Source organism: Phyllostomus hastatus, unplaced genomic scaffold (assembly GCF_019186645.2).
Source record: "Phyllostomus hastatus isolate PE091 unplaced genomic scaffold, TTU_PhHast_1.1 phas_contig_16, whole genome shotgun sequence".
Lineage (NCBI taxonomy): Eukaryota > Metazoa > Chordata > Mammalia > Chiroptera > Phyllostomidae > Phyllostomus > Phyllostomus hastatus.
Window position 1 is genome coordinate 4990266 of NW_025333643.1, and position 18085 is coordinate 5008350.

An 18085-nucleotide genomic window follows, 5' to 3' on the forward strand; every position below is an offset into this window, starting at 1 on the left:
AAAAAAAACTCTACCTCAGTCATTTAAAAAGTACAAATAAAATGTTCACCCATTAGATTGGCAGTGATTAAAAAGCATGATAATAGTCTTTGCAGCTCAGGACGTGGAGATATGCATTCCCATATGTCACTGATGGACATGTAAATTGGTACAACGTCCTGGACAGCATTGTTTGTAGCACAAGGATGAAAACAACCTCAATATGTAGGGAGTAAAGTTAGTTATATAAAGTATTGACCATCCATACAGTGAAGTATCAGGCAAAAAGAATGAAGTGATACAAAAGTACTGTTGACAAAGAATAGCCAAGACAGATGAGAAAAAAAAAACCAGGATCAGGAACAGAGTGAGTGAAATACCGTGTGTGGCAAAAAAAAATAATAATAATAAAAGAGAGAGGAGTGAAACCTCAAGTTTTTTTTAAATGCCTAAGAATAACCATTGTGTATTTGTGTTTCTAACAGCTTTATTGAGATATAATTTATATATCATAAAGTTCAACTATATGTAGTTTAATGGATTTTTAAACATACATGTTTTTTAGTGTATAATTCTGGATTTTCTTTAGTGTATTTATACAAATTGTGCAACTACCACCATAACCCTAATCTAATTTTAGAACACTTGAATACCTCCAAATCTTGTGACCATCACCACTTCCCTCCTGAACCCTCCCTCCCTCACCCCACTTCTAGTTTCTGTCTCTGTAGATTTGCCTGTTCTGGACATTTCATAAAAATGGAATCATATATTTTACTTAGCAGAATCATTCCAAAGTTAATCCATGTTGTAGCATGGATCAGTACTTCATTCTTTTTTATGAATAATTTTAATTAAATAAATTTGATGAATAATATTCCAATGTATGGATATAGAACATTCTGTTTATCCATTCATCTGTTGATGGACATTTGGGTTGTTTCTACTTTTTGCTATTCTGAATATCTCTGTGAACACTGGTGCACAAGTTTTTCTGTATGGACATGTTTTCATTTCTCTTGGGTAGATATCTACCAGTAGAATTGCTGGGTCATATGGAAACTATTCAACCTTTTATAACTTGAGGATGTGGGAAAAGCAGCTTACCTTTTTACAATCCCAACCACCAAAGCATGAGGGTTCCAATTTCTCCACGTCCTTATTAAATTTTTTGTTGTCTCTCTTTTATATTTTAGCCATCCTAGCAGGTACAAAGTGGTATCTCACTGTGGTTTTAATTTACATTTCCTAATGACTAATGCTTACCTTGGGTCAATCACCAATTCAAATGGAGACTGCAGGCGTGAAATCAAGAGAAGGCTGAGACTCAGAAGGGAAGCCATGGAAGAATTAGGGAGACCACCAAGAGCTAAAAATGTGTCATTAGAGACCAAGGCTAAGATTACCCACACCCTCGTATTCCCAATTAGTATGTACAAATGCAAAAGTTGAACAGTGAAAGAGGTTAATATGGAAAAAAAAGAATTCATTTGAAATACGGCATTGGAGAAAAGCTCTATGAATACCCTGCACCACCAGAAAGATGAACAAGTGGGTCCTAGAGCAAATTAAGACTAAAATATTATTGAAGGCAAGATGACAAAAGCGAAGCTGTCTTATCCTACTTCAGGCACATTGTGAGAAGGCAGGATTCCTTGGAAAGGATAATAATGCTGGGGAAAATAGGAGGCAGCAAAAAAAGAGGAAGGCCAAATGTGAGATGGATTGACTCCATAAAAGAAGCCATAGGCCTGAGTCTACAGGAGCTAAGCAGGGCTGTTGAGAACAGGACATTGTGGATGTCGCTCATTCATAGAGTTGCCCGGAGTCAGAGCTGACTCAATAGCATGTAACACACACAATGACTAATGAAGTTGAGCAAAAAGATTTTTAAAATTTACCATCTCTGGAACTAGTAATAAATTAGTAACTGTGTTTGCCTCTGGGGAGAAGGAATGAGAGACTAAGTTCCACGTGGTTAAAAGGCTTCCTTTCCGCCATGAAACCTTTTGTACTGCTTGGATTTCTTGGTCACATGCATCTTATTAACTTTAAAAAGTCAGGCTGTCCAACCCTCGGGGATTCATGGACACCTGGAATTAATATACAGAGTGATGTGTGTGTATTTATAGCTTGCTGAAGAGAGAAAGTCCATAGCTTTCATCAGATTTCCAGTGAGTCTCTCCAGAAACATATGAGGCCCTAGTCTAGAAATACAAGTATGTCTGAATAACCAGTACCCTATTAGCATTTGCCCTCTACTGCTCAAAGAGCCCTGTTAATGTCCTACTCATAATTGTAAGGTGCTTACCACATGCCAAGTGAATATGACACATACTTTAGTTGGATTCTCACAGCCACCAAAGCTTAAGACAGAGGTGTCAGTACATATTGCAGTCCACCTGGGCTGGAGTCCACCTGGCTTTGTTACATATCATTACAAGGCTGACCTTGCTGGGGGCTGTAGAATGCTTACACCAGGCAGGATCCACCCCTTGCTCTGACAATAAACCTATGAAAATGGCACTTTTTATTCTCCCTATTATAGAGATGAAGAGACAGAGGGCCAGAGTAACTCCCTGACTTGGCCCAAAATCACACATCTATCAACAGCCAGGATTTACAGCCTGCACCCAGTCCCTTAGCCACCCTGTGATACCCTGGCTCATGGATGCAGAGCAACTGCTCCAAACAAATTCATCTAGACACAAAACTAATTACAAGGTATCTATTGACTTTATCAATGTCTTTTTATTTTACAAAAATAAAAAGTAAGGGAACATATCACTGTACTAGGGTTATTTAAAACAGGGCACATTAAATATAAAAGAGCATTTGTTTCACAAAAAGATCAGAAACATGACTTTTCAGAAATATGCCCACCGCATAAAAACTTGGTACATGGCAGAAATAGATATTTAATGTCTTTATTTATTTACTTTATAAAACAGGACAAGTGCATTTTTAAAGTACAGTACTTCTGCAGCCATGTCTCATCTGTTCTTCCCAACAGCCCACGGTGGGGAAATGAACAGGTGTTACTTATAAGGAAACTGAGGTTCCACAAATTACATGATTGAATTAATTAGCAGCAGATATAAAATCAGTTCTCCTGTTTTCCAACAGACAAAGCAGAAAACTTACAGACCCCTTTGTCAGGTGTGCGACATTTATAAAACTTGAGACCTTGAGAAATGTCAAGAACTTCTTGGGACACAAGTTAACATCTTTCAGGTCATGGAAGTTTGCTGGTGGTGGTTGACAAATATGACCCAGAGATCTTTACTTGGGAACGTGCCATCAGCATTCAGAATGCTCTGTCAGTTGTCGAGGGTGAGGTCAAGGTAACGGCGTGTGCTGGGGCGGTTAATGTCGTATCCACCCCAGAACCAGGAAATTGCTCACATCCTGGGCTCATGTTTCAGGATTTCTGCTTCAGTCTCCTGACATCCAGCTCTGATGAACAAATCCCAGAAAAGAAGAGGACATCGTGGATTCTGCTCTCTGAAATCTGAGGCCCCTTCTCCCTTCACTTACTCTGGAAATTAGATATTTCTCTTCCCCTCAGAGAAGCTGATGTTTGGTTTGTGTTTCTCGGGAGATCTTGGATTCTGCCCTAGACTTTTTTCTTGATTTGACAGTCATCTTTCCAATTGAGGACAAGGGTCTTCAGCTGTGTTCTGGTCATCAGGGTCCAAAAAGCTCAATGCTGTCCAATTTCTCCTCTTTGTAGAGCAAGATATTCTCCATCAGTTTCCTTTTGGCCTCATTGATCTCGATCTTCCATGAAGTCTCTGTAGTTGATATTCAATGCAAAGTTTTTAAAAAAGCGACTTGAACAAAAAGCATTTGGAAATAGGCATTATTATTATAATTCTTAGAAAGTCAGCCTTGGTCACAGTTTCTCACTTAAATCAGGTTTCTGAATCAGGCCCTGAGTGTAATGAGCATTTTCATCATTTCTGCCTTTGCAGGAAAGCCCTGCCACCTGCCCCCACCTTTCAGAGAAGAGGCAGGGCTCCCATGATCCTCCCAAGGGGGCCTGTGAACACTTACACCCTTTCTCCCTCTCTCTTCCACAAGGGAGATGGGGCAGCAGGAATGGTCAGAGCCTGGGACATTTACTGAGTCGCATTGACTAGGGGACAAAGCATTGAGGAAGCCTTCCAAGTTTTTATTTCAGAAGGAAGCCTCATACATTTAGTTAGAAAGTATCTTTACAAGCAGCTGGCAAGGATGGGTTCATGCTGTGAAGTGAGGATGGAGAAGCAGGCAGGCAGGGATGAACCACACAGGGCCTTACTGGTCTGGAGGAAGAGTTTTCACTTGGTCATGAAGTGCAATGGGAAGCCACGCAAGGGCTTTAAGCAAGGGGTGACACAAGTTGTTTTTAAAAACTACTCTGGTTGGCCCCTGGAGAAAGGACTGGTGAGGGGCCAGAGTGGATCAGGGAGGATAAAGGAAGGCTGTGCAGTCATCCAGCAAAAGGACTGTAACTTCAGTAAGTTAGGGGAGATGGGTGCAATGAACCTGAGAGTTATTTAGGTCAATGGATAGGACTAGATGATGGACAGGACACAGGGGAACTGGAGGGAGAGGAAGTTGTCAAGGATCACTGCCCTAGGTTTTTCTTTGTGCAGTCAGATGTTATAGGAATGGCTGAATAATCAAATGAACATGTGACCAAGGGAGGTGGGAGGAATAAATGGTGAGCTGAGTTAGGGACATATAAATGAGTGTGTATACGCATTCAGATCTCCACACACTTACCATCCCGTGAAGGCTCTGGACTGGTACAAGCCTCAGAGGAGGAGTCAGCCTGCATTCCCCTACTGGCCTGCATCCTGCCTTCTCCATCTTCTGTGGGGGCAGGCGAGGCAGCAATCCCAGACTGGGGGGCTGCACTGATGGAGGAGGAAGCATCAAAGCTGGAATTGTCCACATCGTCCGTTTCTTCTGGGGTGTTGGAGGAAGAGCCTGTGCCTTCTGAAAGCCCATCCCAAGGGAGCAACATCTCTTGACCTCTTAGCCGCTCTTCCACAGCAGCCACAGAGCCACGTACCTTGAGGAGGAGAGAGATGGGATTACTTACCAAGAATCCTTTCTGAAATCAAAAATCTAACCCGTCTCTCAGGCCTCAGGACAGACAGACACTGAAGAATCCAATGCTTGTTGCTTTTCCCGGAAGAATAGCAACTTTCCCTTGAAAAGAGCTAAACTTGCCCCCATCACCCCTACCAATAGATGAGACCACATGACCAAGACAGACCAATCATAGTATCCCATTCCTCTGACCTTAATCACTGGTTTAGGTTGGGCACATGACCCAAGCAGGCCAATCAAAAATCCTCTCTGGGATTTTTCCACTTAAAGCTTGTTGAGGAAAGATTCCCCTTTCCTTTCCAGTGGCAGAGCTAGACTCCCTACCATACACATTCACAGTAGGTGAAAATGAAGCCCTCACACAGAGTAAAGCAGAGGCAAGTGATGGAGAGTCACAGACACAAACACAAATAGTCACACCTTTGCTGACTGAGGCCCTGGTTCTAGCTGCCCTAGCAATTCCTGCCCTGTCTGCTGTTTGGTTAAATGAGCCAATAAATTCATTCATTCATTCATTCATTCATTCACATCCCCCCCCATCTCTCTCTGTGTCTTTCTATGTGTGTGTATTTCTAAGAGTTTGCGTTGAAGTTTTTATAACTTTCAACTAAAAATGTCTTAAGTAATATAGATATTGTCCTTGAGAGCTTTTCTGTTCAGGGAGATTAGGAAAATTAGAGAAAGGCTGAGAAGGAATGTTTCTTCTTTACACACACACAGGGGATAATACATATATGCCCTCAATAACCCTAACAAATCTCATTTGCTCAGTGCCTTGCAATTTACAAAGCACATTTGATGTGTGATACACGGTGAGTTTTTGTAGATAAACAATTAAAAGATTAAAGAGGTTAAGTTCCCTGCTTGAGTCCACCCAGCAAAACTGACCACTGAAGCCAGTCCTGCTTGTCTTAAAGTCCATGTCTCAGTTGATCTCTCATCTTCCTGGCTTGGTTGTAAAATCCTGGGGCAAGGACCATTCCTCATTCCTCTTTGTAAACCTAAAGTGCTCTATCCCCTTTATTCTACATAGCAAATGCCCCCTCATCCATCAAGGCCCAATTCAAGTGTCACCTCTTGAGATAAATCTTCAGAGTATCTGCTCAATAAATACTTGCCATGCTAAAACCTACATTCCCTTGTAGCTAGTACAGCCATATAACTAGGTCCTGGCCTATGGAGTATGAAAGAAAGTGATATGTACATCTCCAGGGCACACCTTTAAAAGGAAGGGGGTATGTCCTCCTCTTCCTTTTAACCCCCTTTCAGGGGCTGGCATGCAGTGGTGATGGCCTGAGCTACTGCAGTCATCTTGGACTCTGAAACAGACGCTACATGGTAAGGACAGCAAAGCAACAATATAGGAGCCTGGGTCCCCAATACGATGGCACTGATGTATCAGCTCTGAACTGCCTACATTCAAACTGTTAAGCTAGCGAGAATAATCTTCCATCTCATTTACACGACCATATTTTGGAATCTCTTCATTATAGTAGCTTCTTCAAGAGTACTTTAACTAATTCCCTGAGCAAAAAAAAAAAAAATGAAATGAATGAAAGGATAAGTGGTTGAAGGAGAGATCTTTTTAGAACATAAATCAGATTATGTCGGTCCCTGCTGAAAAGTCCTAGTGACTTTCTCTAAATCCTGGCTGTGCCTGCACAACCCTCTCTTATTGGCTCCTCCTTCCTCTGCAGCCTCATCATAACCGCCTTGCCCCATGTACTTTGTGCACCACTCTGCCCTTCTTCCAGGCCCTTGACTGTGCCGGACTCTCTCTCAGTTCAGGCTATTTGCATGAGCTGTTACTTCTGCTTGGAAGACTCTTCATCAGCTTAATCATCACTTCCTCCAGAAAGCCCTGCTTGGTGGAGCCCCTGACTACACCATCCCCGTGCTCACCACAGTTACTGTGCAATGTCTGCAAAGAGGAACTGGACTCATTCTGATATACCCCCGGGGCCCAGCACACAACTGCTAAGTGAATGACTGAACACTATAGCACTAGAGCACAGGAGAATCACCCAGGCCTAGAACAACAAATGACTCAGGGTGTCCAGCCCTTGTCACATGATGGTGCAAGACAATGGACATGGGGATGAACCAGGAGTCCAAAGAGCTCTGATAGAAACTCACTCTGTGGCCCCATCTTCTCCTCTCTGTGGGCCTCTACTTCCATGTCTATAAAATGGGAGCCTTGGGCTACAGCAGTGGTGTTTGATGAAGATTTTTTACAGCCACCACAAACCCTTTCCTCAAATAAAATAGTGAGAACACGATATAGTTATGAGAAGTTAAAGTGGTGTCTGGTGGAAGCCATGGGTGGGGCCTACAGCTCCCCACAGTCCCCTTGCTGCCAACAGCAACTCCTGAGATACTTTCTAGGAGCCCCTCTCTGCCAGACACCACTTGAAAATCACTCAACTAGATTATCTCTAAGAGCCCTGTCAGGCAGTAATTTTGTCCTTAAGACTTAGCAGTGGCCCCCAAATTTATACCTGTTACCATGGAAACCACCGTTTCATATCCTGTCCATAAGAAAATGTTTTATCCCCTGTGATGGTTGATTTCTGGGGTGTCTGCCTAGCCCACATGCTAAAGATGCTCCCTTCCTCTAGGACCTGGCCCTTTCTCCTTTCAGAGGTTGACCCCACTGATCCCCAGGTTTATATACTAACCCTACCCCCACTCATCTTACCTGACTGGACAGGGGCGCCAACCTGACCCTAGCTAGGACAATCAGGTTCTCTCACTGACATGTTGGAATAGGGACCTGGAGACTTGGTCTCTGGGTAGAGGTAGAACCATAATGTATAAATGAATATGGCCACATCCCCTAACCAAGAAGATGAATAAAAAGAGGAAGTGGGCCTACAGAGAGAAGAGGAGGAATAAGGCACATTCAGAGAAAGCAGCCAGAGTTCTGTTAGCATCTAAGAGTGTAGTCCTGGGCCCCCAGGCCAGCAGCACACTGCCCTCAGGCTGCTGAGAGGCTTTATCCATATACTGCCCTGTTAGTAGGTTCCAACACCTTCTGCTACTTCCAGACAAATATAGTCCTGGTTAGTGAGATCACATCTCCGTGAAGGGATTAACCCTGATAAAGCAGATACAGTGGTTCCTGGGAGGGAGGTCCAGCTGACCCAGGACAGAGCTCATCACTGGGGAAAGGCTGAGAGTCAAGCTCACCTCGGCCAGGCTGGGGTTCCGCCTCCGCAGGCAGAGGCAGGCGGCTGTGGCCAAAGCCTCTGCGCAGTCTTCCGGCAGCGTCCCTGCTGTTTTCTCCTGGTATTTCTGGCAGATTTCCTTGGCCATCACTTTCTCTGTGCCCATCTTCCTGGAGCAAGGAATTTCCCAGAGGAGTAAATCCTTCTGTGGGGAAAACAGTAAAAATGCCCCTGAGGGAGCTGCATGGGTGTGGCATCCGAACACAGATGCCTGACCTGCCTCCAAGACTGCACCAGAGCTGTAAAAACTTCTTAGAAAACCTACAGGATTTTAAAATCACTGCAAGGACCTGGCTAATGTGGCTCAGTCAACTGAACACCCACCAGCAAACCAAAGGGTTGTGGGTTCAATTCTCAGTCAGGGCACATGCCTGGGTTGCAGGCTGGTCCCCGTTCGGGGCACATGAGAGGGAACTGATCAATGTTTCTCTCCCTCTCTTTCTCTTCCCTTCCCCTCACTCTGAAAATAAATAAATAAAATCTTTTAAAAAAATGCAAGGATCCCAGAAACAAGCAAAACAGCCAAGAACTAAAGAATTGCTAAATTCCCTACATGCACAGGGCATTCCACAGTACACTAAAAACTGTACACTGTGCAAACACAGTGGCTTAATCTTTCTTGGTAGGCCTCAGTTGATTCATCAGAAAAATGGGGATAATAGGACTAACAAAAAGATTAAATGACTTAATGGACCTAAAGCATAAAGTGTAATACTTGACACAAAGTAAACATTCAATAGTCTATTAGTGATAATAATTAATAGTAATAATAACTATCACTCATATAGTACTTACTACATGCTAAACAATTACATTAATAATTTAGTCTTATTAACAATTACAGGGACAATTTCTTAAAATATGAAATAAACATTCCAGAAGGTAGGATTCTCACCCATTAGGGTAGAAATATTACTTTGTACCCCCAGCACCAAGAACAGTGCCTGGCACATAGTAAATGCCTCACAAATGTTTTCACCAAATTGTACCTACTAACTTATTCTTTGGCTAAGTTTCATCTTTTATGTAACTTTATTGTTTTTAATAGAAGATAGTCATTAAATGTAAAAATAAATTATTTTGTTGCTTTATACAGCTTTTCATTCAAATACATTTATAATTTAGAGAAAAAGGTTATCAGAGATTATCAGACATGGGTTGTAATAATTTGTGTCAAAAACAAAACACTCTCTACTCTGCCTCAATTTTCCTATCCAGGAAATGGGTTGTCAGAGGATCCAATAACACATAAATGCCTGACCATGTTAGGAGATTAAAAACCTCTGGCTGGCCCTGGCTGTGCATCTCAGTTGGTTAGAGCATCATCTGGATACACCAAGGTTGACAGTTCGATTCCCGGTCAGGACACATATAAAAATAAACCAATGCATAAATAAATGGAACAACAAATCGGGCTGAGACTTCCAGACAAGCTGGTGACACAGGTAAACACGGCTTGCCTCCTTGCACAATCACATCAAAATTACAACTAAACTATACAACAACCATCACTCAGAACCATCAGAAATCAAGTTGAATGGAAGTCTGACAACTACGGAATTAAAGAAACCACAGCCATCCAGACTGGTAGGAGGGGCAGAGGTGCAGAGCAGGCTGGTCCCACACCTATCTACATGAGGTAAATAAAAATTCAAGAGGGATATATAAAAATTCAAAGAGTCCAGCCCCACACCAGGACTCTAGCTCAGGGTTCCAATGCCAGAAAGATAAATCCCCATTAATTCTGACTGCAAATCCAGTGAAGATTGAGTCAGTGGAAGAAACTTCTAGAGCCCCAAGCAGTTTTTCTTAAAGAACCCACACACGGACTTACTCAGACTCAATCCCTCTGACCTCCAGCACAGGGGAAGCAGCTTGAAAGGCACAGTGGCATACAGGGAGGCAATGAAGTGTCTGGCATTAAGGCGAAAGCTCAGAGACAGCCTTCTCTCAAACAGAAAGGCAGGCAGAGGCCACTGTCCCTTTTCTGAACCCTCCCCACACAGAGCCACAGAGCTGGCAGGCTGGTGCCATGTCTGAGACTCCATCAACCTGGCTGACACTGTTTGCCCTGTTCTGGAGATCCCCTGAGACTCTGTCCCACCCAACTTACAGGCCCACCCTAGTGACTTTTCCATATAAATGGCTGGTTTTTGTTCATGCATCACAAATTCCTAAATCCTGTCAAAGAGCCAACAGTTGGGCTCAATGAGCTCGCAGTCCCAATACCCCTTGCTAATTGGTCCCAGGTCTGGCACTAGCAGCAGCCAGCCTAGATTCACTGCCTGGCTTCACCTGGGAATCTCCAAGCCCAGTACAAGTAGCAACTGTTTCAGATTGCTTTATAGCTCAGGCAAGGTGGACCCAGGCAGAACACCAGTAGGGGCTGACCTTGGCCTTCACTACCTAGGAAACCCCAGAGCCTGAACACCCAGTGGACAGCTGCAGACCACCTTGAAGCACCACCACCCTGTCCCTGCAGAGCTGATCCTCCACAGAGGATGGATGTTGGTGGTCAATGGTCACAGCCAGTCCTTGCAGCTGACTGGCCTAGGTAAATCCCTCCCACTGACCTGCCAACAGCAACCAAAGCTCAACTACGAGAGGTTAATGTACTCAGCCCACAAGAAAGGCACACCTCACATACCCAGCTTCAGTAATAAGGGGAGGTTGTGCCACTGGACCCTACAGGACACTTAATATATTAGGCCACACTACCAAGCAGTTCTACCTAATACATAGAAACAAACTGAGGGAGACTGCCAAAGTGAGCAAAGAAACATGGCCCAAATAAAACAGAGCAAAACTCCAGAAAAAGAACTAAACAAAATGGAGATAAGCAATCTATCAGATGCAGAGTTCAAAACACTGGTTATAAGGATGCTCAAGGAACTTAGTGAGGACCTCAACAGCATTAAAAAATCCAGTCAGAAATGAAGGATACACTAATTAAAATTAAGAAAAATTTACAGGGAAACAACAGTAGAGTGAATGAAGCCAAGAATCAAATCAATGATTTGGTGCATAAGGAAGTAAAACAACCAATCGAAATAACAAGAAGAAAAAAATAATCCAAAAAAAACAAAGACAGAGTAAGCAGCCTCTGAGAGAACTTCAAGTGGTCCAACATTTGCATTATATGGATGTCAGATGGAGAAGAAAACATTAAGAAATTGGAAATATACTTGAAAAAATAATGAAAGAAAACTTCCCTAATTTGGTGAAGAAAGTAGACATGTAAGTGCAGGAAGCACAGAGAGTCCCAAACAAGATGGATGCAAAAAGGCCCACTCCAAGACACATTATAATTAAACTGCCAAAGGTTAAAGAGAGAATCTTCAGGGACCTACAGCCAAGATTGCTCTACCCAGCAAAGATATCATTTAGAATCGAAGAGCAGATAAAGAGCTTCCCAGACAAGAAAAAACTAAAGGAGTTCATCATCACAAAACCATTGTTATGCAAAATGTTAAAGGGACTTATTTAAGAAAAAGAAGATCAAAACTATGATTAATTAAATGGCAATAAATACATATCTATCAACAATTGAATCTAAAAAACAAACTAAACAAGAACTGAGACAGAATCATGGATATAGAGAGCATTTTGATGGTTGCCATATTGGGAGGAGTGTGTGGGGGAATGGGTAAAGAGGTGAGGGGATTAAAAAGTACAAGTAGGTGGTTACAGAATAGCCATGGGGATGTAAAGTGCAGCACAGGAAATGGAGTAGCCTAAGAACTTAGGCACATGACCCACGGACATGAGCAATGTTGGCGGGATTGCCTGAGGGAGTGGGGGTGCTGGATGGAAAGGGACAAAGGTGGAAATATTGGGACAACTGTAATAGCATAATCAATAAATTATAATTTAAAATTTTTAATTAAAAAACAAATTGATCTCTCTGTCTCTCAAATCAATGAAAATAAATCAAATAATTAATTAATTAATTTAAAAAATAAGAATCTCTGGGAGGTTTTTAAATACCCTTTTCATAATTCTCTCATGTGAGATCTGTCTTTTAAATGTTTATCTCTTTAAACATTACAATGATGTTTGAAGTTGATAAATCAATAAATAATAGAAGCATATTTTTTACAGATGTGGAGGTGACCACCATCTGAAACAAAACCAGAAACGGTCAAAGTATTGGCCTGAAAGAACAGTAGATGAAGAAGCTTATCATTTGACTACCCTGATAACATCATGGATCTCATCCAGCAATAGTCATCAAGACAAGCCAAGAACACTCGGTGGTAGGGTCACGGGGGATCTTAGTAATGGAGGAAACCACCAGGTCCACCCAAATCCGCTGATGAAGCTTAGCACTGAAAGTAGGACAATGTGTTGCATGCCTCCTGTTGTGAGGCTATGAAGTACACAACACCATTTAGGAAGTAGCACTAACCATGAATCTAACCAAGTCTCTGGAGGTGACTGCCTATATATAGGAAACATGAGGAACAAAGAAACAAGAATACCACAAGGACGTAAGCACTAAAATCTGGATGTGAGAGAGTCTACAAGGCAAATGACCCACTTTCTGCAGAAATGAAATGATATACAGAAAGTAAAGGGGGGAGGGGTGTGGTTAGAGAATAAAAATGTCTTAAGAAATGTAACCAAATTTAATATGGACCTTATTTGTACCCCATTTTAAACAAACCAACTTTTAAAAAGCAATTTTTGAGGTGATTTACCAACTCTAAAAATGAAATGGATATTAAATAATATTAAAAATTTAAGAAAACTATTGTATGGGTGACATAACATAATACTTGGCTTTAAGGTACACACATACAAAGTTTTAGTAGTGCAAAGCAGTAAGAAAAACATGATATTAATAATTAATGGGCCAGATAAATGAATATTCCTTATATGCTTTACTTTTGTGTATGTTTGAAATTGCCCATAATACAAAGGGCTGTTAAGAAGTAGCCATTCCTACCTAGAGAGTATTATGCTAAGTGAAATAAGTCAGAGAAAGACAAATACCACATGATTTCACTCATATGTAAAATCTAAAGAACAATATAAACAAACAAAACAGAAACAGGCTCACAGGTACCGAGAACAGACTGACGGCTGACAGAGGGGAGGGGTTGGGGGGTTCGGTGAAGAAGGTAAAGGGGTTGAGAAGTACAGATTAGCACTTACAGAACAGTCACAGGGGCATAAAGCACAGCACAGGGAATACAGTCAATAATAACTTATAATAACTATGTACAGTGCTGGAAATATCAGGGGAACACTTTGCAAAATATATGATTGTCTAACCAATATGCTGTACATCTGAAACTAATACATAATAATATTGAATATAAAAATATATACTCTTTAAAAATAATTTATTTGTTTTAGAGAGAGGGGAAAGGAGGGAAAAAGAGAGAGTAAGAAACACTGATATGCCAGATAAAAACATCAATCAGTTGCCAACTGGGGACCGGCCTGCAACCAGGCATGTGCCCTGACCAGGAATCGAACCAGGGACCCTTCACTTTGTGGGAAGGTGCCCAACCAACTGAGCCACACAGGTCAGGGCAAAATATGTATACTTTTAATTAAATTTGAAATAAGAAAGAAACCTAAAAAAAAGAAAAGAAAGAAGAAAGAGGCCGTCTCTGAAATCCAACAAGTCAGGGCAGGGGAAGAGAGAGGCATGGAGTCACTGCCCAGTGCTGTTAGGTTTTCTAAGCCAAGTATGCAGATTATTTGAATTTATAATGTTAATTAAACAGAAATTATTATTACAAAAGCAATATTATTATTACTAACTTTTTAAAAAGATTTTATTTATTTATTTTTAGAGAGAGGGGAAGGGAGGGAGGAAGAGAGGGAAACATCAATGTGTGGTTGCCTCGCAGGTGCCCCCTAATGGGGACCTGGCCCGTACCCCAGGCATGTGCCCAACTGGGAATCGAACCAACAACCCTTTGGTTCTCAGGCTGGCACTCAATCCACTGAACCACACCAGTAAGGTCTATTATTACTAACTTTTTTTGTTAAAAATTAAAATATAACTGATTAAAGTTTTAGGACAAAAGTTTACTTTTCCCCTCATGTCAACTCTAACTGCTAATAGTTTGGATTACATTATTCTAGACTTTCCCCTACAAAAGTCTATAGCTACAGTCATTTTAGTTATATATAATAATTATTATAATAGCAAGCAATCTCCTAAGAGCTGTGAAAATAAAATTAATAATAATAACTATCACATATGTGCTTATTATGTTCTTCATCACTGTTCTTTAGCTATTTTACATATTATTTAACCTTCACTAAATCCTATCAGGTAGATACAATTATCCCCAATTTACAAATAGGAAAATAAAAGATACATTTTACTCATTCATCTATTTATTATGAAAGATAGCATTAAATCATACACTGTTCTGAACATGCCTTTTACACTTAGAGATATTTCCCTGTCAGAACATATATATGTCTTTCCCATTATTTTTTTATTTTATTGATTTGAGAGAGAAAGAGAGAAACATTGATTTGATGTTCCATTCACTTATTCATTCATTGGTTGCTTCTTGTATGTGCCCTGACTGGGGATCAAACCCACAACCTTCACATATCAGGACAGCACTCTAACCAACTGAGCTATCTGGTCAGAACTTCTCATTATTTTTTTAATAAGAATATTTATGTCAGCTTTATTCAGAATTGCCAAAACCTGGAAGTAACACAGATGTCCATCAACTAGTAAGTAGATAGATAAATAAACGGTCATATACCCACATAACAGAATACTCCTCAGAAATAAAAGGAACGAACCACTGATGCATGCAACAACATGGGTGACTTTCTGAAGCACCCCACTGAGTGAAAGAAGCCAAAACAATGGCTTCATATTCTATGATTCCCTGTATATGACACTCAAGAAAATATGAAACTATATGGACAGAGATTAAAACAGGAGTTGCCTGGAGCTGGAAGTGGCAGAGGGGACTGAGTATAAAGGGGCCTGACAGAACTTTCTGGAAGGATGGAAATATTCTATATCTTGATCATGGTGGTAGTTACATAACTGTCTACATTTATCAAAACTCACACCATTCTGCACACCTCAAAAGTGTGAGTTATACCTCAGACAAATGAATGCATACGACCAGAGACCCACACACAAAGCTACCTAGCAGCTTTATTTGTAATGGTCAAAATCTGAAAATAAGCCAAATGCCTATCAATAGGTAAATGGACAACAAACAGTGGCAGATCCATGCAATGGAACACCGCTCAGTGACAAAAGACATGAGCCACTGGCACAAAGAGCATGGCTGTATCTCAGAGTATCTATCTCTGTTGAGTGGGAACAGCCAGCCAGCCAGCTGAAGAGCACACTCAGCACGACCTCATTTACGTGAACCTTCAGAGAGCCCAAGCTTTTGTGCAGTGACAGGAAGCACATCAGTGGCTGCAGGGGCTGGCATGGGCAGGGAGCGGGGTGAGAGGAGGAGGATCGAGAGGTCATGGCCATGTTCATTATCTTGATTTGCTGACGAGGTCATAGATACACACATATGTCAAAATGTATCATATGTTTTATCCTCATTATTTACAAATATTTATAAACTTAAATGCATAAAGACATTTATAAAGAACTTCATGGTATTCCACCGTGTGAATGATTATATCATAATTTCTTTAACCACCTCCCAATTGAAAGATACTTCACTTGTTTGCAACGCTTCACTATCATAAATAAGGCTACAAGCATCCTTGTCCATCTGTCTTTCCTCACTTGTGTGTGTTTCCCTCGTTTCTACTGAACTGAAACTGCTGCATCAGAGTGTATACACATTTTAAATTTGGGTGGAAACCACCCAGTTCCCTCTGAAAACACTGTGTCCACAAACACTTCCCCGAGCACAGAGGAGAGGCCTGTGCCCACCCCGCTGGGACCACATGAGTTGTGATCAGCTTTCAACTCTCCCGGGAATCTTGACGACATGCACAGTCTTAACTGTGCATGTGCAACAACAGGAAATGATGAGAGACTATATTTGGGTCTAGAAGAAGAGGAAAAAAACCTAGATTTTTGAATAAATGATATCCTTCACCTTTTTATAAACCATTAACAACAAAAAAAAACATCTAGCAAATTTCACACAAGTGTCTCAAAACACTCCTCCTGCAATGGTCACCCAGGGAACCCCAGAGCACTACTGAGGATGTATCTCGAGAAAACTGGCAGGAGACAGGAACTACTCTAAACAACCCAAACTGACCTCTTTGCAGAATCTGGAGCTCGGTGCCCAAAAGGACCAGAGCTCAGGGAGTTCAGTAGAGGGACAAGTTGTAATTTTCTGTGCTTAGGGGAGGCCTTTGGCTCTCCATCCCAAAGCTCAGGAAATGCTTTTGGGGCCCAGTCAAGAAAAAGCCAGCTGCTCTGATGGCTTCAACATCAAGTCAGAAAAGGGGCTCCCCTCTCAACTGATGAAGAGGACCAGAGCTTGCACAGAATTTGAAACTCTGCCGAAGACATGGGTTTGAATCCCAGTTTGACTACTGATCTCACTGAGGAGCATGAGACAAAGTCTCTTCACCTTGGCCTCAGTTTTCTCATCTGCAAAATGGGGGTGATGATACTACTGAATTCATATGGCTCCTTTGACTGCCATGAGAATTAAACAGTCAGGGGAATGTCATGGTTGAGAACTCAAGATCTAAAATCCAGAAGACCTGATTCAAAAGTTCAGCTCTGACACTCAGTATAACTGAGCTTTCAGGCAAATCTCAGGGCCTGCTTTCCTCACCTATAGAGGAACACAGTGCCGCTATCAATCTCACGAGGATTCTGAGGTTATTGAGAAAGGTAATTTATAGAAAGTGCCAAACAGAGTCAAGCCATGTTGTTATATTTTTGAAATCACACTATATTATATATATGACAGTTCTCTGAAGGTACCAAATATGGAAGTTATTGATTTTATTATAGAAACCTATTTAAAAGGGCTGGAATTAACTTTTGCCAATTTGAGGACAAACAAACCCTATTTGATTGCCTAACATGTAGAGAGAAGAAATTAGTTTTCTCTAAACATTCTAAATCCTATTATCGCGAAAAAGTAATTGTTGGTGGGTAGGTGGGGGTGGGAGATTAAAGCTCCTTTGCATAGATGCAAATCAAACCCCAGACGGAGGCCTCCCTCAATCACACCTGTAAAATGGGCACCCTTCTCACCCCTCATAGCTGTGAGGCCCAAATGCACCACCCAGGCAGAAGCGACTGGTTCCCTTACCAGGAAAGCTGGGCTTCGGTCGTTATCCACCGCAGGGATGCCAGTGAGGACCTCAGCTAACACCTGGAGAGAACATAGAATTAGCACAGTTTGAACACCCATGTATAAGGTCAGGAAGGAATTCTGGCTAAGAGAGAAGCTTCTTCTTTTTTCTTTCTTTTTTTTAAGATTTGATTTATTTATTTTCAGACAGAGGATAAGGGAGGGACAAAGGAAGGAAGAGAAACATCAGTGTGTGGTTGCCTCTCAGGTGCCCCCTAATGGGGACCTGGCCTGCAACCCAGGCATGTGCCCTGACTGGGAATTGAACCAGTGACCCTTTGGTTCACAGGCTGGCATTCAGTCCACTGAGCCACACCAGTCAGGGCAAGAAGCTTCTTCTTGATAACAAAGTCTGACCTCCAGGCCTAGTTCTGCCATTTGCCAGCACAGACTTGTGTCCATAATCTGAACATGGAGAATATCACACTTCCTCCAACTAAACATGCCTCCCAGCTGCTTGTAGAAGGTTCAATCTAATTG

At 41.7% G+C, this 18085-nt stretch overlaps 1 protein-coding gene across 1 annotated transcript in view; it reads right to left on the reverse strand.

Annotated features, from left to right (window-relative positions):
• Window positions 1-2710: 2710 nt before the first annotated feature.
• The window catches only part of IRAK2 (interleukin 1 receptor associated kinase 2), a 59790-nt gene continuing 44415 nt past the window's right edge, over window positions 2711-18085 (reverse strand). Inside the window, exons 10-13 of the mRNA XM_045832267.1 lie at window positions 17564-17626; window positions 8272-8454; window positions 4750-5041; window positions 2711-3773 (exon numbers count right to left, since the gene is read on the reverse strand). Of these exons, the coding sequence (XP_045688223.1) occupies window positions 3667-3773; window positions 4750-5041; window positions 8272-8454; window positions 17564-17626 (645 nt within the window). The 3' untranslated portion in view covers window positions 2711-3666. The remainder of the gene's footprint in view (window positions 3774-4749; window positions 5042-8271; window positions 8455-17563; window positions 17627-18085) is intronic.